The following is a 21,087-nucleotide window of genomic DNA, read 5'->3' as shown; positions in this document are numbered from 1 at the left end:
ACACTGCCAGATGAGTGTTGCGATTAAAAAGTGAGCGAGATCCAACGAGAGATTGGAGAGGAAGTAGAGGACTCTGCCCAACGGCAGACGACTGCTGGCATTACTGCACTTAGCCATAACAGCCCCGCGACGTGGCGCCAACATGCTAACACGCACGCGCACACTGCATTCTGGACTTGTAGTTGTTATCATTCACTCCCATATTTCCAGACCATTTGCTCATCTTTTTGTTTGTGCTGTAACGTATCGCACTGAAAAAATATAACTTGAATGTCAAATGTGGAACTACAAATTAATTATGAAACACGACTAGGCTAGGCTGTTGCCGTGTGCCTCAAAAGATGACAGACAGCAGCACACTGGTCTCACTGGTCAATGTTGGTGGACAAAGACTTGTCTTAAACTCCGTCAAGATGTTGTCAAGCATGTCCCGCCTCGGATTGGACAAGGAAGCGCAAAGGGATCATGTGATGTCAACCATTGTGGTCCAAGGGAGACACTTGCGCAAGCCAAGAGCAACAGAGGAAATGTGAAAGCAGGCTCCAAATGTCCACTAATCACGGCAAAGAATGTAGGCTAAAGGTGCCTGCCCGCCGGCCGGACCGGACCCCAGAGTCTCCCCCGTGGGAAAGCTCTCGGACTCCCCCGCCAAATGGGGGTTGGACGTCAAACACCATGTGAGTCTGCCCGAGTCCCCACTGGCTATGCTGGAAGCTTTGAGAAGCCAAAAGTCTTATCGGAGGGAAGCACTGGAGGAACTGCGATCTTCCCCTCGGACAAATGTCCCCGCCCTCATCTGTTGTACAACATCAAATTTCCTTTTGGCGCTTCCAGGGAGACAACTTGAAGCACAACATAATTACAAAATGAATATTATTTGAACTGACCTAAATATGTAATTTGATAAACAAAAACGGACATGTTTCTTTCCCGGCATGGGAAGAAAATTCCCGCGTTCTGCGCCAGCCGGTGGAACGCAGACTGAGCATCGGAGGCAGGAAAGTTAGCTTCCCTGTCCGTTTTGGATTTGCAAGTGGCAACTTTTGACATGCGGTATTTTGCGTTCTCTTCGAACCGAACGCGAGTCTTCATGGGCACATCCACACCAGACAGCAAATTCTGAGAAGCAGCCGACTTCGCTTTGTCATACAGTCACCTAAGCTTATTATATATTATTATTATTGTCATTATTATAGCAAGTGGCCCTGAGCAACAAGAGATACTTTGACAAACTGTAGCTAATATGTTGTTTCTCCTCACAGGCTGGTTGAGATTTCAAATGTTCCCACGTGAACATGCGAACGGCGCAGGCATTTGTTTTGATCTGAGGCGAGGAGGACGACTGCAGCTAGTTTCTAACCCACGCGCATGTGTGTCCGCCCTCAGGCTGCAATGGCAGCGATGACGAACAGATGAGCAGCTTGTACCTCAAGTCTCTGGAGGGCTTCATCACCGTGGTAACGTCGGACGGTGACATGATCTTTCTGTCAGAGAACATCAACAAGTTTGTGGGCCTCACGCAGGTACGCGCGCGCACACACGCGCCACCTTCAGGTGGAAATGCCACTTTATTGAAGCACCTCGCTGTGCTTCTGTCGATCTCATGAATCCTCAAACTACAAAATGCTTAATTCAGTGTCGTGCAAAACTATAACCATTTATTTTGCTAAATCTGTACCATTATTCGTGCTAACTAGGAAGTATCATACGTTCTAATCATAATTAATATTTTAATAAACAATAAAAGGCTTCTTTTCTGTTGTTACTTGGGCAGTACGTTTATTTGTTATTTTGAGAAAACCTCGAGACTGACGGTAATCGAAAATTAAGAGCATCTGTTGAATGTGATGAACTGATGAATGCATATATAGCTAATGTTGTCATGATTGAGGATTGGAGCAGGGCGACCAAGTGCAGCTTGGACCAGGGTTTATTTGAGGAACTCAAAAACAGACTCGGCAAAACTGACAAGACTTAAACTAACATGACTTCCTAACCAAAACCAACAAGATGACTGACCGACAGGGACGTGAGACAAAAGATGTGAAGACATTACGACAACAAGACAACAGCAACATAAAGACAGAAAGACAATGATCCGACGGGGCATGGGGGGCAGACAGGACTTATATACATGACAGGTAACAAGAGGCAGGTGAGCATAATCAAACTAATCAGGGGCACACAGGAGGGGAGGGGCGAGCACACGGGCGAAACCATAACAGACAACATGGAGGAACGGCTGGGTACGAGACGTGACAAATGTAATACTTTTCAGGATTAGTGCAATACTTTTCTCCCCTTTGATGTCTTAAATCACCCCCAAAAATAGGAACGTATGGATTCCATCCATTTTGCAAAGACTCCCAGTGAACACATGCAGAATGTCTCCTCCCTCAGTGATCTGTTTACCTCCCAAAAAGAAAGATTGCGCCTGTGTTGGGCAAACTAAATTTAATTTGGCTCCTATCCTAACGCGTTTACGTGCATCTTAAAAGTCTAGTTGAGTAAATAATCTGATTTCGTTTTAACAGCAGACAGATTAGCGCCTTTATACTTTTAAGAGGTGAGCAAGCATCATCGTCATGGCCCAACCATTTTTTTTTCTCAATGCTGGCTGCTCTTTCAAAGTTTGCTGTGACAATTCTCGTTTGGGTTTGTTTGTTCATTTGTTTGTTTGTTTTGTAAATGGCTTTTCACATCATTAATGTTTTATGCCACTTTGGTTATCTTTGTTTCGGTGTCTCTTCTCCGGACACAGCCGTGCTTGAGATCCAAATGCCAATGAGGCCATCATAGTAGACCAGGGGTGTCAAACACATTTTTTTTCGCGGGCCGCATCATAGTCATAGTTGCTTTCAGAGAGCTTATAAGACTGTCAACCCAAATAAATGTATGAACACCTCATAATATATACAGTATAAACTACAAAACAAAATGACAAATAACCAATTCTCAAATCAGACTAGTAAAAACTGGTCAAAAAAGTACCGTAATTTTCGGATAATAAGTCGCTCCGGAGTATAAGTCGCACCAGCCATAAAATGCATAATAAAGTGAAAAAAAAACAAATATAAGTCGCACCGGAGTATAAGTCGCACTTTTGGGGCAAATTTATTTGTCAAAATCCAACACCAAAAACAAACATGAACCAGCAACAACAGGCTAAACGATACGGCATGCTAACGTGACATATACACAAACGAGGAGCTGAGAACAGGCCTGACGTAACATTCAGAGTTATTCAAGTAAGTATTACATAAATAACACGTTTATAAAACCATCTGTGTCTCTCCAATTCATTAAATCCATCGATCTTGCTTTATGTAAACAATGCTGCGTATGCGCCGCATATGCTGACGTCGGACTCGTTGTAAGTTGCATTTCTAATTATTCCACAGACCCATATAACGATATATAAAGTATATTTCAAATAACTATCACATTACAACATTATCAAACTATCTGTGTCACTCCAAATCATGAAATTCATCGATCAAATTCCTCGTCCTTTATGTCAACAACGCCGTGCGTGCGCTGCAGAGATCTAGTATATAACTATATTGTAGCGTTAACAAAGTACCGGGAAAGACGTGGGTTTGGTAAACGGCTCTTTATTTGACAAAACAAGAGTTCAACGAGCCAACAACTACTGAACTTCCAGCCACGGAGGTGTAAGAGAGCTCCATAGAATAGGAGCGTGCGTGCGTAAAAGCCATGTCCGAGCCCCATCCACCGTCCCCGGACAGCAACCTGGCCGAGCGCCGGCCCCCGACTTCCATCCACAGAGGTGAAAGAGAGCTCCCGTCGAGAAGGATCGGGCGTGCGTAAAAGCCATAATAGTTTTTCAAACCTTCTGTGTCACTCCAAATCATTAACTCCTTCAAACTCTTCGTCGTCCGTGTCACTTACAAACAAAGCCGCTAATGATGCCGGTAGTTCGTGGGGCCCTTCGTCATCCCGTGATCGAATCCTTTGCCCTTTATGTAAACAACCGCCGCGCGGCACGGGTGACGTCACTTGCAGTTCAAATGACAGTAATCCCTTTCTACATCGCGGTTCGTTTATCGCGGTTTCACTACGTCACGGATTTTAGAATTTTGAAAAATTGTGAATAAGTCGCTCCTGAGTATATGTCGCCCCCCCCCACCCAAACTATGACAAAAAACGCGACTTATAGTCCGAAAATTACGGTATTTTTAAAAGTGAAGACAATGTGCAATTTTAGTAATTTGATGCACAATTTGTCTTCATTAGCAACATAAAATGATGTGGTGGGCTGTATTTGGCCCCCGGGCCTTGTGTTTGACACCTGTGAAGTAGACAGTCAAAAGAGCACAATCCACTCAATTTTTGGGCAGTCCAACATAAAGGCCTGGCCATAAATGATAAGCAATCAAAATGCACTCCTTGCCTAACAGTGCGCCATGATCAACCTCATGACACCGGCTTTTAGCCGCTCGCAACGGTCAAGACATGCCGTTGTTGTGACACTTTTTTTGCCGTCAGCTGTTGAGGTTCCAAAATGGCTACCGCATGCTGCCCATCCCCTTGAGATCACAGTTCCCTCTGATGTATTGCAACAACGGAGTCAGGCGCCCTCTCGCGGCAAGCTGTGTCACGCTCTCCGACAATGACGTGTTTCTCTTGTGGTGGTTGTCAGGTGGAGTTGACTGGCCAAAGCATCTTTGACTTTACGCACCCGTGTGACCACGACGAGATCAGGGAGAACCTCGCCCTGAAAACAACAAGTCAGTGAGACCTCACGCATGCACGAAAACACATGCATGCAACACACACACTCCGCCTCATCATATATGGCGACATCAGCATGGCAGGTCACCAGGGCAATTTAAAATGTGCCCATGGGTCAAAAGGAAAAAAAAACATACGAGTTACGTAAGCTATCTCACGAGAGCGTCGTGCCAATGCAGGCTCTCCAACTATAACCCTGTTGTCTGGGTCATGTCGACAACAGAGCGTGTATGTGTATGTGTGTGTGTGCATGTGTGCGTGTGCGTCTGTGTACACACACACGCACACACACATGACACTGCACACGCAGTCGATGGGATTTATCAGCAACGCAAGCGGAGCAATCTGGTTTGTTTCAGAGTTCTTTTCCTTCTCTTGCTTGTACACAAAACTTTCACACACTTGCAGAGGAACGGTGCTCTTCAGAAAATAAATGACTTAAAGTCCAAGAAGATGAAAATGAAGCTTTTTTGTTTGATTGGTGCGCTGTCACTACGAGTGCCTCGGCTTACGACTTGTTTTCTAATTTGTCGCCTTCTTTTTGTTCTGTACACCAAGAAAATGTCAGCATTTGGTGGTCATGATTTGTGTGTGGAAGTGTTTTTAGGCAACTGGGTTAGGAGTTGTTTTCCTTATGTTTTATAATAAATGGACTCAACTTCTAATTTCATTTGAAGGCCATAGCAAGTAGACCTCAACAAAGTTGTTCATTGACACTGACTGACTCAAGAAACAAGATCTGTTATTAACAAAACAAAATGGAAGATGTGTGAACAAACAGGAGAGACATGTTCAAGTCTTGTGATGCCTTCTTCCGCTTTCTTCAATTTTGTTTAATTCATTTGTTCGTTTGTTTCTAGGCGGCAGCGTCTTCGGGAAGCAGAGCAAAGAGCAAAGCACCGAGCGAGATTTCTTTATGCGGATGAAATGCACAGTGACCAACAGGGGTCGCACCGTCAACCTCAAGTCGGCCAGCTGGAAGGTGAGAGCCACCGATAGACAGCATAACAAGGTGCCAGCTGAGTCTGGCATCAAGCCAGCACGAATAGCTCGCAACATTCAGCACTAAGCACGGGCTCACCTTTTGTTGTCGGCAGGTGCTGCACTGCACAGGCCAGCTGAAGATGTACACGGGTGCCCCGCAGCGTCCGGCGTGCGCATTCAAGGAGCCGGCGCTCACTTGCACTCTTCTCATGTGCCGACCCGTCCCACATCCGGCCAACATGGAGGCACCGCTCGACAGCAGGACCTTCCTGAGCCGACACAGCATGGACATGAAGTTCACCTACTGCGATGAAAGGTGTGCGCTGCTGGCGACTTCATTGGTGGGCGCATGGAGGCATTTATTTGGCATTTGTTTTTTGTGGATGTCACGTCGGTCGGTGGCTCCCGCTGACTCAAACGGAGGGAGGGTGTTTCTTTGACGGAGGGAGGCATCCACTTGAGGGCCGGCACTTCAAAAGTGACAGTGGGTGTCCAAAGCAAGGCCGATTGGGCAAGAACAAAGCGGAACGGAAAAGACATTGTGGAGGCCTTTTACATTTATTTGGGAAGAGGTGTTTATTTTTTGTCATCCACCTTGATGTTGTGTCTCTGTGGCAACAGCAGAGGTTTGGATTTTTTCCCCTCATTGCTGGCTGGCACACACACACACACACGCACGCACACACACACACACACACTGATTGGAGTTACACAAGCTTGTGCATGTCGTCTTCTAATCTTTTCAAGTTGCTCATGCAGGACAAAGGTTTCTTCTGGACGAGAATGTGTGTGTGCGTGTATTTGCGTGACTCCGCTACAAACAAGGGCCCATTTTTCTTTTCAGATCATTTTTGGGGAGGTTGATAGTAGCCCAAATCCTGGGTCCAATTACGGGAATGAGGTTATTGAAGGTTCCGGCGCTCGTTACAGGACACACACGCACGCACGCACGCACGCACACACACACACACACACACACACACACACACACACACACACACACAAGGTCTCGCTGGATAAAAAGTGCTTCTTGACAAAAAGATGTGTGTCATCAGCAAGCAAGTCTGGATAGCGGCATTTGTCTATGTGCCGAGTTAGGTGCTGCTATTTTTTCTAACCATAGTGAAAACCTGCCAGGAATTACCGCTTCCCCTAAATGGGCTTGGCTTGAACTGAATTTGTGTGCGCGTGTGTGCATGTGTTTGTTTCTGTGTGTGTGTGTGTGTGTGTGTGTGTGTGTGTGTGTGTGTGTGTGTGTGTGCGCGCGCGTGTGTGGATATATGTTTGTATGTGTTTGTATGTGTTTGTATGTGTTTGTGTGTGTGTGTGTGTGTGTGTGTGTGTGTGTGTGTGTGTGTGTGTGTGTGTGTGTGTTGGGTGGGTGGTTGCGTGCGTGCGTGCGTGTCTTTTTACAGGGTAACCGAGTTAATGGGCTACTCCCCCAATGATCTGCTGGGTCGCTCCGTCTACGACTTCTATCACGCTCTGGACTCGGACAGCGTCAGCAAGAGCCACCACAACTGTAAGACGTACACACGCACACATATTCTCCGAGCTTTGTGTTCTTTGTTGAGCGCATGCTAACGTAGAGGCTAAGCCAGGGGTCGGGAACCTTTTTGACTCAGAGAGCCATGAAAGCAAAATATTTGGAAATGTATTTCAGTATGAGCCATATATTCATTTATATGTGTATAATAAGTCTCTGAATTTATTCTTTTAAATAATGTTGTTATAATACTCACCATTAATTTGACTTCTGGTGCTGCAAGGATTTGCTGCATAAATTTGTAGTCTGGTTGGTACTTGGGGATGTTTAGCTTCATGCAGGCATTGAGGCTTTCATCCGTTAAACGTGATCGTAGGTTGGACTTATTTTGACTAGAAAATGACTTTAGCATACTCGCCATCTGTGAATGGATTTCCGTTCCTGACTATTGCTAAAGATCCAGCAAAACTAGCGTAATAATAGTTGCCATGTCTATACGCGGAGTTGCTGCTGGCTAACTTGCACCCTGCTCAGTAGCTCTTGGCAGGCTTTCTTCCTACTGTCTCTCGCAGGGTGTTTGATGGAAAGGTAGCATGGCGTGTGCCGAAGTGCCGCTTTACATTTGACCGTTTCTTCTTTGCAATTTTGTCATTGCAAATTAGGCGCACCGCAGAACCTGCTCTCTCCACAAAGGCAAATTTTACAGTCCATCGGTCCTGAAATGTGCAATACTCATCTTTTTTTCTTTTCGCCATCTTTTTCGTCGAAGGGTCAGCTTATCTGAAAAGAAAAAAATCATTAAATGAGTTATACCGGGCTCGCGAGCCATAGGTTCCCGACCCCTGGGCTAAGCTATGTTGTGGGCTCTGTGAACTCCCTTCTCCCCTTCCTCATTGTCGTCGTGGTCCTTCCCCTCATGGTCAGTCAATGACCCGGTGCCTCTCAAGGCTGCTTCCTTCCCACACCTCAAGCAAATACTGAAAGGAATGTCCCGCTCTTTGTCACCAGACTGAGCTTGCACTTTAGCCAGAATGCCCTAGATCAACGCAATTGCCCAAATTTCCATCGTCAAAGAGTTGAAGCAGTAAAATATCCCAGATCAATGCATTTGCCAAAATGAAGTCAATTGTTGACTGTTTGAAAGCGCCCCACAAGTGAGTTGTGTGCATCGGCGACGGTGGCTCTCCTTTGCCACGCAGGAGGCCATCCCGGTGAGTAAGCGCCCTGTCAAAATGGCCTGATTCGTTCTTGCCAAAAACTGTGCAACGTGCAGGGCTGCAATAGGAAATAAGGACTTGGACGGTAGCCTCGCCTTAGGGTGGGGGGACGGGTCCTGACTGTTGTTTGTGTCTATGCACCGAACGGCAGCTCAGAGTACCCACCCTTCTTAGAGTCCCTGGAGGAAGTGCTGGAGAACGCTCCTTCTGGGGACTCCATCGTTCTACTGGGTGACTTCAATGCTCACGTGGGCAATGACAGTGAGACCTGGAAGGGCGTGATTGGGAGGAACGGCCCCCCCGATCTGAACCTGAGCGGTGTTCTATTATTGGACTTCTGTGCTCGACACGGATTTTCTATAATGAACACCATGTTCAAGCATAAGGGTGTCCATGTGTGCACTTGGCACCAGGACACCCTAGGCCGCAGTTCGTTGATCGACCTTGTAGTCATTGTTAGGGTTTATAAACTATCTTGATCGTATGATTATGTTGGGATGTAGACTAGAATGATGAACTTTGTTTGAACCTTTTACCTTCCCGTCTACTCTGAACAGTTTAACCATTCAGTTGTTGAAGCTCTCCAGGCGGTGTGGAGGCGTCCTTGTTTTGCTCCACTAGGATTTATGTCCACGGCCTCGTGGAGCGATAAACTGGGACCCTCCCAAGTGGTTAATCATTTGCTGAGGTGCCCACCACACATGTCAAATGTCACCCCCACCTTGGCTGACTCTCACCCCCACCCTTCTTCTCTCAATAAAGACTCTCTTGCATGACTTCAACGGCAGACTTTGTTCGGACATTGCTGTATCTACAGTAACGAACAAATTCTCCACTTGCAAGTGTTCAAAGGGCATACTGTCTCCCGTGTGGTTCTTGCAAAATAAGTTAGAGTTAGAACATCTCTAACAGTCATGTCATCGGATTTGCGGCCGCATGTTTTGGACACTCGGGTAAAGAGAGGGGCGGAGCTGTCAACTGATCACCACCTGGTGGTGGGTTGGCTCCGATGGTGGGGGAAGATGCCGGTCCGACCGGGCAGACCCAAACGCTCTGTGAGGGTCTGCTGGGAACGTCTGGCAGAATCCCCTGTCAGGAAGAGCTTCAACTCCCACCTCCGGCAGGGCTTTTCCCACGTCCCGGGGGAGGCGGGGGACATTGAGTCCGAGTGGACCTTGTTCCGCGCCTCCATTGTTGAGGCAGCCGACCGGAGCTGTGGCCGTAAGGTTGTTGGTGCCTGTCGTGGCGGCAATCCCCAAACCCGCTGGTGGACACCGGCGGTAAGGGATGCCGTCAAGCTGAAGAAGGAGTCCTATCGGGCCGTTTTGGCCTGTGGGACTCCGGAGGCAGGTGACAGGTACCGGATGGCCAAGCGGAACGCGGCTTCGGCGGTTGCTGAGGCAAAAACTCGGGCGTGGGAGGAGTTTGGCGAGGCCATGGAGAATGACTTCCGGACGGCTTCGAGGAAATTCTGGTCCACCATCCGGCGTCTCAGGAGGGGGAAGCAGTGCACGGTCAATACTGTTTACAGTGGAGATGGTGTGCTGCTGACCTCGACTCGGGATGTCGTGAGTCGGTGGGGGGAATACTTCGAAGACCTCCTCAATTCCCCCAACACGCCTTCCTTTGTGCAAGCAGGGCCTGGGGACTCTGAGGCGGACTCTCCAATCTCGGAGGTCGAAGTCACTGAGGTAGTTAAAAAACTCGGGGGTGGATGAGATCCGCCCGGAGTTCTTAAAGGCTCTGGATGTTGTGGGGCTGTCTTGGCTGACACGCCTCTACAGCATTGCGTGGACATCGGGGACGGTGCCTCTGGATTGGCAGACTGGGGTGGTGGTTCCCCTCTTTAAGAAGGGGGACCGGAGGGTGTGTTCCAATTACAGGGGAATCACACTCCTCAGCCTCCCTGGTAAGGTCTATTCAGGGGTGCTGGAGAGGAGGATCCGTCGGGAGGTCGAACCTCGGATTCAGGAGGAGCAGTGTGGCTTTCGTCCTGGCCGTGGAACAGTGGACCAGCTCTACACCCTCGGCAGGATCCTCGAGGGTGCATGGGAGTTCGCCCAACCAGTCCACATGTGCTTTGTGGATTTGGAGAAGGCGTTCGACCGTGTCCCTCGGGAGGTTCTCTGGAGGGTGCTTCGGGAGTACGGGGTGCCGAGCCAACTGATAAGGGCGGTTCGGTCCCTGTATCACCGATGCCAGAGTTTGGTCCGCATTTCTGGCAGTAAGTCGGATTCGTTCCCAGTGAGGGTTGGACTCCACCAAGGCTGCCCTTTGTCACCGATTCTGTTCATAATTTTTATGGACAGAATTTCTAGGCGCAGCCGAGGCGTTGAGGGGGTCCGGTTTGGGGACCTCAGCATCGCGTCACTGCTTTTTGCAGATGACGTGGTGCTGTTGGCTTCTTCGGTCCGTGATCTCCACCTCTCACTGGAGCGGTTCGCAGCCGAGTGTGAAGCGGTCGGGATGAGGGTCAGCACCTCCAAATCCGAGTCCATGGTCCTCGGTCGGAAAAGGGTGGAATGCCCTCTCCGGATCGGGGATGAGATCCTGCCCCAAGTGGAGGAGTTCAAGTATCTTGGGGTCTTGTTCACGAGTGAGGGCAGGATGGAGCGCGAGATCGACAGGCGGATCGGTGCAGCGTCGGCAGTAATGCGGACTCTGTACCGGTCCGTCGTGGTGAAGAGAGAGCTGAGCCAAATGGCAAAGCTCTCGATTTACCGGTCGATCTACGCTCCTACCCTCACCTATGGTCACGAGCTATGGGTTGTGACTGAAAGAACGATGTCCAGGATACAAGCGGCTGAAATGAGTTTCCTCCGCAGGATGTCCGGGCTCTCCCTTAGAGATAGGGTGAGAAGCTCGGTCATCCGGGAGAGACTCGGAGTAGAGCCGCTGCTCCTCCACGTTGAGAGGAGCCAGATGAGGTGGCTCGGGCATCTCATCAGGATGCCTCCTGGACGCCTCCCCGGGGAGGTGTTCCGGGCATGTCCCATCAGTAGGAGACCCCGGGGACGACCCAGGACGCGCTGGAGAGACTACGTCTCTCGGCTGGCCTGGGAACGCCTTGGGATCCCCCGGGGTGAGCTGGAGGAAGTGGCTGGGGAGAGGGAGGTCTGGGAGTCCCTCCTAAAGCTGCTGCCCCCGCGACCCGACCCCGGATAAGCGGAAGAAGATGAAGGTGAAGACTTGGACAGTGTCTAATTCGTGCCGGCTTTGGTGTGGTTGTGTTTGGTTTTTTTAGTGTGCAGCAAAGGGCAGGCGGTGAGCGGCCGGTACCGCATGCTGGCCAAGAGCGGCGGCTTTGTGTGGGTGGAGACGCAGGGCACCGTCATCTACAACGGCCGAAACGCACAGCCCCAGTGCATCGTCTGCATCAACTACGTGCTCAGGTGAGACGCCAGCGAGTGACCGCTCACTGGAAAATGTGTTTAACGTCAAATTGCAGACGTGCTCACCGTTCAATATCCTCCGACGTTTATCGTCTTCTGCCAAAGTGGACAGATAGGTTTGGAGCTCTCTTTTGCCAAGCTCTTATTTACCCAGGCAGTCAATTTTGTAAAAACACAACAATGAGAGGATGGACCCAAACCACTGCTGAGGGAAATTTGCCAGATGGTTTCAGGAACAATCCGGGCCGGGCATATAACAATTGTGTCTCTCTCCACATGGGCAGTGACATTGAGGAAAAGAGCACCATCTTCTCCCTGGAGCAGACAGAGTCACTGTTCAAGCCCCGACAGGCCGGCAGCTTCTTCAGTGGGGAGACCGGCGGCGAGGCGGGCGAGGCGCTCTTCGGCAAACTCAAAGAGGAACCCGAAGACCTGGCCCAGCTGGCGCCCACGCCCGGAGACACCATCATCAGCCTCGATTTCGGTGCGACTTGTACCTTCTATACCTCAATTGGGAAACCGGCAGATAGCCCCGCTCACAATAGGCCATCTCATGTCCCACTTCAAGGCGGTCGAAGTTGGCGACAGAGCCGCCTTATAATTGCAGCCTTCGGATAGCAGACCAAAATATGATCCACTAACTTGATAATGATTGCGTTGTCAAATCAAGCTAAGGGGTGGAAATATCCGGAAATGGTCTTGAAAAATTTATTGTTTTGCATGAAGACCAAACGTGAAGACCGAATATCAGCCCAGCAGTTTTTGTTGTTAGCGGTTTTGTTGTGATAGGCCACCCTCAATTCGAGGAGCCGTCCCAGCATACATCGGTGGCGTACAGCAAGCTCCCCGCAGCCTCTCCTCCCATCCTGGGGCCTTCGTCCTGGGCCGCCGAGACCCTAACCCTGCTTCCACCGACTAGCGACACGTCCAAGGCGGGCGCCACGTTCACGGTCCAGCAGAAGCCACCTCCCTGCAGCGCCACCCCGAGTCTGAGCAGCTGCTCCACGGTGAGGGGGGCGCGCCGGGGGAGCCGACCCAGTGCCGGCAGGACTAACCAACCTAACCAACTTGTGGTTCGGCTTTGTGCCGGGCCTTAGCCCAGCAGCCCCGGCGACTACTACGGCACTACTGACGGAGACCTGAAGGTGGAGCTCACGGAGAGGCTCTTCGCTTTGGACACCGCCGAGTGTGACGGTGCCGCAAACACTGAGGTAAGGTGGATGGACATTGTCTTGCTGGAACAAACAAAAGACAAATAAGCCTCCAAGAAGTTAGTACAGTTATTATAGTGTTACTATTATTATCAGTCATCTTCATCGTTTGACTTCGTCCTAATATCGGGGAAAATCAAAAGGCCCTCAGTGTCCATTTGATTTGTTTGTAAAACATTGTTGCTGAATGTTTTCCTCGTATGAAAATGTCACGGCAGCGCCTCGCCTTTCCTGACAAGGCGACCTTCATTTGACCGCCCGGCTTTATGTTCCTTCAGAGGGACTTGAGCGACTTTGACCTAGAGACATTGGCTCCGTACATCCCCATGGACGGAGAGGACTTCCAGCTCAGTCCCATCATACCCGAGGCCGAGCCCCTGGAGAAGGGCAACGCCACTCTCCCCCCCTCCCAGCAGCAGAGTTTCAGCAACATCGCCAGCCTCTTCCAGCCCCTCTCCCCGACCTCCCATCGGCAAGCCCGCTACCGTCCGCCGCCCGCCACACCCTGGGCCGGAGGCGAGGGGCGCGCCCCCGGGCGGGGGCCTCTGGACTCGAGGGCCGGGAGGCCGTACGTGATGGGTTGTGTGCAGAACCCGCCCTACCGAGCCCCCGTCAGCACCCCTCTGTCCTCGCGGGGGGGCATTCAGAACCTGCAGTGGCCGCCAGACCCGTTATTGACGTACGGACAACAGGCTGCCGGTGAGGCCTACACAACGAGCGAGCGGCGGTGGCCGCCCTGCCCGGAGGACCTTCTGCGCAGCGTCATGCGCACAGAAAGGTGACAAGCTTGTTTGTCGTTTTTCATACCTGCACTGTGAAGCGCTGTCCGTCCGTCCAGTGAGACCTGAAGCATCAAGCAGCTTCTCATAATGCCTGAAACACCGAACGACTCAGCCCGCTGCTATTTTGTCGGCCGTTGCATTGTTTAGAAATCCAAACTGGTGCTCTCACATCCGAGCAAAGACCAGAAAATGAGCCAAAACCCAGAGAGTATTTGATGATTTTGCGTGTTAAGCATCATCGTAGAGAAATTAAAAAGTTGTGTGTATGTGTGTAGGTGTTCTGAAGACTTTGTCCGCAATAACAGAGACATGAGTCCAGCCAGCAGCATCAAGCGCTCCTTCAGTCAAATGTCGGTGAGTACAATAAAAAATAGCTGGACATCCAAAAAGTGGGTGAAATGAATTGACATTTCTGGGGGACAAAGACTGAGCAGATGTGCAAAAAGCAGGAGCAAACTGTATATGACCCAATACTTTTGTTGCCATTGGCACGTGTTTGAGCAGGGCGACATCAAGACGTCAGAAAGCATCTGGAAAAAGATGAGAGGCGAGCTGGGATGTGAAGCGTCGTCTGTGCCTGGTACGATTGATCGTCTGGTGCGATTTGAAGAAAACTTTAACTTTGAACATTCTTGCCCCACTAGAGCTCGGGCCGGGCAGGATGTTGCCCAGCAGCAGGACTCCGCACTGCAACATTTTGCAGCAGAGCTGGAAATCTGACTTCCTGGGAAACATGACAGGTGAGGTGGCGTACGGCTCACTTGCCGCAGAAAGGATACGATGGCCACAAAGGGACAAAAACATTTGGAAAAGATGTCTCGCGCCATGACAAAGACCAAGGTTGACTTGAGCATAGTCATTTATTTATTCAAGTCTTCATATGGTGGCACACAAAAAAACTAATCATAAATAAAAAATAATTGCTTATTAAAGTATACAAAAATCAACATTTAATATTCTATCTCATAATATTTCATTTTTCATTTAATATTTCATGAGATGTAAAAGTGAAAATACTCTGAAAGAATACTAAACTGGAACCTTCAGAAGAAGTGCGAGTTTTCCAGTGTCCAGCCATTATTTGAACAGTGTTTTAGGAATAATAAAATGTAGTTTAGAACACCCCCCCCCCCCCAAAAAAAAATCACAAAACGAAACCAAGTTTGTATACTTTGTAACCAAACAAATCATTACGAGATGTTTTGCTGAGGAATTTGTTTTGAAAAGCGCCGCCTTGTGGTGTTGCATGGCAGGTGCGGCCGGTCGCCTGCTGTGCCCGTCAGCCGAGCGCACCTTCCTGCCCGAGTTGACCCGCTTTGACTGCGAGGTCAACGTGCCGCTGCTGGGCAACCTGCACCTCCTCCAAGGCTGCGACCTGCTGCGAGCCTTGGACCAGGCCACTTAGAAGTCGGCCGGCGGAGCTCCGCGGGGACTCTTCGCCCGGCCCGGCCCGAGCGCCGCCTCCGTGCTAAGCTAACTCATCAGAGCATTCGGCCTTCTTTATAGTTGTCCAGTTGGGACGCTGTAAAACACGACCCGTGGCCATTCTGTCTATCCGTCTGTCCTTGCTGGACTTCAAGCCCGTCCTCCTCACGCGAGAGATGCCGCACGAGCCTACTTGCATTTTTAGGACCACTTTGTACAAAACTTGAGCCACAATTGCGAGAAAAAAAAAGGTGGCAAGCAAAGCCAAGTCTGGAAAATTCTTGCTCAAAACATTTCAGGTCTCAAATCAATCTCAACGCGAATTGAGCCAAAATGTCAACGTGATAAAAAGAAAAGGCTTTATTCTCGAGCTGCAACTAAAGATTACTTTAATAATTGATGAATGTGTTGAGGGCTTCTCTCAATTCAGGAAATGAAATTTTGAAAACATTAAAAACCAGGAAATGCACACAACAATGGATTGGCAATCACTTGCTGGCTTGTTCTGCAGCAACCGGCCGGCCAGATAGCCTGCCAGCTAGCCGGCCAGCCAGGATCTGACTGCCTTTTCCCCGCTTGGGTTGCGGCTGCTCTAACTAACATTCATGAGAAAATGGCCAAAAATGTTGCTCAAAGCCAATGGGTGCAAATGTGCGGTTTTGATTCAACACAAAGAGAAATTGGAGAATATTTACTGACGCTTCCAGAATTTCTTTTTTCAACAATTTACCCCAATTAGCAAACTTCATGATTCCAATTTTGCATCGCAAAACGAGTGGGTTTTTTTCTCTGTTGTAAATTTCAAACAAATGTTTTAGTCAGACAAAGAATCAACTCGTGTTTTTGGTTTTTCAAGTGTCACGCAGTACTCGAACTTTGATATGCTCCACTTGTTTTTGCGTAACCAACCACGAGGTTTTGACTTTTTCTTGTAACAGTCTTTGTCGTGCGCTGGTCATGTCACGATGCGAAGGCTTGGCCTGTCTTGGCTTGGCCTGTCTTGGCTTGGCCTGTCTTGGCTTGGCCTGTCTTGGCTTGGCCTGTCTTGGCTTGGCTTGGCCTGTCTTGGCTTGGCCTGGCCTGGCCTGGCCTGGCCTGGCTTGGCCTGTCTTGGCTTGGCCTGTCTTGGCTTGGCGTGTCTTGGCTTGGCCTGTCTTGGCTTGGCCTGGCCTGTCTTGGCTTGGCCTGACTTGGCCTGGTGTGGCTCGTCGCCACAGGAGGATTACAGCCACATTGGGGGACAAAGAAAATCATACAATTGCATGTAACAGCATCATTACTCTTTCAGAAGAAAAAAAGTCTTCTTTGTTGCCAAAATGCATGTATTGTTCAAAGAGCACATTTAAATTTGCACCATATACTCTTTATTCTTATAAAAAGAATGCTATATTATTATAATATTTTTGTCTGTATAAATTATCACTTTATTCTCACTCTATAATCATCCTATTATAATTTAATTTGTTAACTTCCCCCCCTCCCTGATATCTTTTATTCTCCAGTAGTACAAATTCAAGATGAAATGAAGGTCCTTCTTTCCTTTAAAATGACATCTTCAAATGACTAGCCAGTATTTATTTCAAAATTACAGCTCAAGTGATGTCAAGTTTGTTCTTTGAGTAAACTGTTGAAGACTTGTCACTTTTTAAGTACGATCATTTTTTTTTCTAATTCTATTCCAAACTTAATGCTCTTAATATGAAAATGTTTCGCTTAAAATTGCACATAATGATAGTAATATATTTTGATTGAATTCTTGTGTGATTTCCACTTTGGTCTCGTAAAACAAATAATTGATTTTTGTCAGATTTGATTCTTGGAAAATTCTGAAATATCATTTTTTCCTAAACATCTTTTTGTTTGTTTCCTCCATTGTCCTGAAATTTCTTCTTGATTTCGGTAAGCTAGAAACTGCCACGATGAGGGATTTATTCTCGATAAATGCGAGTGTGTTTTCTCGTAAAATGGCAACGTTACGATTGAAATATTTTGACTATATAAGAGTAATATGGCAAGTTATTTCATGTGCAAGTCTCATGAATTCATTATTTTTCTCCCTCATCCCCGTTTATTGTGATTTCCCCTTGTCAAATTCCAACTTGATCGTATAGTGCCTTGGAATGCCAATTTGGAAAATGGCCAAATTATTCTGAATTTGGCCAGTTAAATTCTGACATTTATATCTGGTGACTGCAACTTTATGTTCATGATGTCAGTATTTTGAACCGGTTGAGTTCTTTTATTTGTGATTCTGAGACTCTTGAAATGTTTTTTGTTTCATTTCAGCTTTATTATTGTGCCGTTTGTACTGTTAATGGTTTTGTTGTTGTTTGCCGTCCGATGTGGCCCTAATCCTCCTTGGTAAGGGTGGCAGTGGGTGGGGAAGGGTCATTCTGACCTGCGCCACTGGACAACGAGGTGCTTCTTTGTTCCTCTGCTCTTTTTGAAAGGGGTTAAAGTCAACCCTGCCCCAGACATGTTGATCAAAAGTTGCCTTTCTCACTCCCAGTCTATTTATGTATGCATCTGCAGAATGCTCCGTAAACACCTTTGGCCAAATGATGTCACAACTCAACCTATGCACGCGTGCCCGGCACACATTTGGAATGTTGACGGTGGTCAACCGGTACGTGGTCCTCGCCGCCACTGCTGCACTTGACTGGCCAGTAGCCGTCCTGCCTTCCCGCCTGCCCTGCCTGCCTGCCTTCCCTGCCTTCCTTGCCTTCCTTCCTGCCTTCCTGCCTTCCTTCCTTGGCTTCCCTGCCTTCCTTCCTTGACTTTCCTGCCTTCCCTCCTTGCCTTCCCTACCTTCCCTGCCTTCCTGCCTTCCTGCCTGCCTGCCTTCCTTGCTTCGTGCCTTCCTTGCTTCCTTCCTTCCTGCCTTTCTGCCTTTCTGCCTTGCCTTCCTGCCCCACTTACTTCCTTCTTATTTGGGCTTTACAGAGAAAGATTAAAGGTTGTTTTCACGTTTGCGATATGTAGCATTTTTGATATTGTACAGCAGCCATCGTGGTTTCCCGTCCAGTGTTTAAGGCCGGCACGAGTGTAGAATGCGCCACGCTGCGTTTGATTTGAATTTGTAGCAATGAGCATTTAGTGCTCATTGCGTCATTATGCTGATATTTTGCCAAAGCTTCATTTGGTTTCTGCCCAAATGTGCCATAGCCTCATCCAACCCTTCATTTTGTGCCTTCTATCGAGAAGACGTTCTCATCCACGTGGGGTAATCCCGACTGCAACCCGTCCTGTGCATTCCAATCGGACTCCACTCGACCCCCGATTATGCACGCCACCGGAAGTGTCGCGCACACCGCCTATCAAAAGATCTCATACAGCCCTCCATGGGGCCATGCTGACCCATTTTGACTCTGCAAGCACACGACAGAGTTCTTTTGAGAAGCCGCCTTTGTAAAAAGTGGGCTGTTGCCACGAGAACCAACATTGAGTCAAAAGACTGATTCGAAGCACCAGGTGATAATGACTCAGACTTTTTTTTTAGGTAGTTATTATTCAGTTTGTTTTTAATAGCCAATCAAAGCCCTGACGGTCTGTCAATCCAAGTGAAGCTCCTCGCAGGTTTGAAGTAGAACTTTATTGTATTGTAAACAAAACGTTCAAAGGTATCAATGGGGGATTTTGTTTGAATCCAAAATTGGGATTGGTAAGCAACGTTTTTGTAATGATTTGACTAGTCAGCGTCAGCCTAACTGTATTAACGTATGCAGTTGGTGAATGTAAGGTCGCGTTGAAAAAAAGTAAAGGAGGACGCTAAGGCCGGCGGAAGCAACGCTCACGTTATCAGCAGCGTTAGCATTGAACGTGGTGGCGCCGTTCCACATTGGTTCCATTGCGAAGTAGGAGGTCCCCGAATGTTTGGGCTTGGGAAGACGATATCAGCATGTTGTGCATTTTTGTGTCTAGAAACAGGGTTTTAGTCTATCACTTTGGGATCTGCTTTCAACTTTTATTGAGTTGACTGAGCCCATTCTGCTTTTGTGTACGCTCGAAATGCTATCATGCTACACATGACATTGTACACGCAGCATCTCATCATTGTTATTACGGCAAATGGAACCCGCTCAAAAGTTGCTTTTCTGCACTGACGTGATCTTATTATTAAAGCATATTCTTGATCTGACTGGCCTGGTTTTGTTGTCATCTGAACGAGTGGGCTGATACCGCCAGTAGGAGTCTTTTTTTTTTTTCCCGAAGTGGAACTGTATCAGTGATCAATGTCGAATCGTTGCAGGGAAGATGCTTTTGTAGACTTCAGAATTCATCAGGACGGTGACCAACCGAGCCGCGACGAAGCTCGTGTGTGTGTTTTGCTTCAGAAACTCACTTGAACAGTGGCTGGCTTCAAGCAAAAGGTGCTCTGTCGGCAGACATGGAGACTCCATCACCAAGAAAAGCTGGAATTCTCCACTTTTGCTGTCATATTAATCTTCTGATATCTTTGGCATCCTACAAAAAGTGCGTCATTGACCTTGGCCCTCTCCTTACCTCTGGAGGGTTCCAGTTCGTAAGCTGGGCTCAAACGTTTGTTTGTGTTTGTGTTCCGCTCTGATCTGGAGCTCGGCCCGCTGGGATGGCTCCTCGTCTGCGCTCTGATCTGGAGCTCGGCCCGCTGGGATGGCTCCCCGACCCCAACAACAACGCACAAACGGCAACCAGGTCATTTTCCCACAACCAGAGCTCTCCGTGTTTGTTTTGCAACAAGCGCAAAAGTTGCGCCATAATTTCTTGAGTTTGATGATTTGATGCAAATCCCTCTCGCACGTTTTGTCCCAGCAATTAGGATGATTTTCCATTGGCATATGCAGCAATTTGCTTTCCCCGGGGCCCGGCGCCTTACGCAGCTGGAAGGAGACTCACGTTTGCGGTTAGCCACCCTCGAGCCCTCCCAATTCCTCTTCAGCGATGACGCTCTCGGCTTGTTTTGGAGACAAATCCAACAGGTTTCCGGGGAGGCCTGCCTTTGACTTTCTCATGAGAATTTTTGTGCATGTGCGTACTTGAAAGTCCAGTTTGTTCAAAATGAAGATTATGATTGATTTCTGCAATTTTGCCCACAAAATATAACTCAATATTGTGACAAAACACTTCTAACAAGTAAAACTACAACTGTACAAAATTCAGACTTGTAACTAAGAATCTAAAGGATAGGTGTCAAACTCTAGCCCGCGGGCCAAACTTGGCCCGCAGTGTAATTATATTTGGCCCGCGAGGCAATTTCAAATTAACATTAGAGCTGGCCCGCCGGTATTATACGGCGGCAGCGCTGTAACACCGCATTCATCGCTTGTACTACAAATCCCATAATGGTCTGCTGTTGCTTTGGCGCCCATACGTCCGTTCATGACTCCGCCTCATGCCCATATAAGTAGAATCCGTGTTCATTTTTCCCCAGAATGCACCTGAAATTTTCAAGATGGCGCTGCCTAGATTCGATACTATTGGCTTTCGAGCAGCCGTCCACAAACTAATGGATGACGTCACGGATGTTACATCCATTTCTTATAAACAGTCTATGTGCACACCCCGCATCTCCGTGCCTCTCCCCCACCCACACTGCGACCTCAAACGACAGCTGTCACTGCGTTACCCTACCAACAAATGGCGAAAAGAAAGGCAGAAAATAGAACTTTTCTGGACAGGTGGGAGACAGAATATCTGTTTATATGTATACAAGACAGACCTGTTTGTCTTGTTTTTGGAGCCAACGTGTCAGTAACTAAGGAGCACAATATTAGACGACACTATGAAACCAAACACCAGGACAAGTAGAAGGACCTGGACACGGCTCAAAGGAGCCAGAAAGTTAAGGAGATGAAA

The 21,087-nt window shown here is 48.3% G+C and overlaps 1 protein-coding gene across 2 annotated transcripts in view; it reads left to right on the top strand.

Annotated features, from left to right (window-relative positions):
• Positions 1-19,390, top strand: part of epas1b (endothelial PAS domain protein 1b) — a 31,821-nt gene extending 12,431 nt beyond the window's left edge. For both annotated transcript variants that reach the window (XM_085922498.1, XM_085922499.1), the window contains exons 3-16: positions 1,387-1,523; positions 4,664-4,751; positions 5,616-5,737; positions 5,853-6,055; positions 7,155-7,261; positions 11,687-11,834; positions 12,119-12,318; positions 12,624-12,841; positions 12,932-13,045; positions 13,324-13,823; positions 14,103-14,181; positions 14,332-14,407; positions 14,472-14,567; positions 15,081-19,390. In XM_085922498.1, coding sequence (XP_085778624.1) covers positions 1,387-1,523; positions 4,664-4,751; positions 5,616-5,737; positions 5,853-6,055; positions 7,155-7,261; positions 11,687-11,834; positions 12,119-12,318; positions 12,624-12,841; positions 12,932-13,045; positions 13,324-13,823; positions 14,103-14,181; positions 14,332-14,407; positions 14,472-14,567; positions 15,081-15,232 — 2,240 coding nt within the window. In that variant the 3' untranslated portion in view covers positions 15,233-19,390. The remainder of the gene's footprint in view (positions 1-1,386; positions 1,524-4,663; positions 4,752-5,615; positions 5,738-5,852; positions 6,056-7,154; positions 7,262-11,686; positions 11,835-12,118; positions 12,319-12,623; positions 12,842-12,931; positions 13,046-13,323; positions 13,824-14,102; positions 14,182-14,331; positions 14,408-14,471; positions 14,568-15,080) is intronic.
• Positions 19,391-21,087: the final 1,697 nt, after the last annotated feature.

The sequence above is a fragment of the Syngnathus leptorhynchus genome, chromosome 10, assembly GCF_054491065.1.
Source record: "Syngnathus leptorhynchus isolate UIUO chromosome 10, UIUO_Slep, whole genome shotgun sequence".
Lineage (NCBI taxonomy): Eukaryota > Metazoa > Chordata > Actinopteri > Syngnathiformes > Syngnathidae > Syngnathus > Syngnathus leptorhynchus.
The sequence above is the reverse complement of the archived record's forward strand: the minus strand, read 5'-3'. Positions and strand labels throughout refer to the sequence as shown.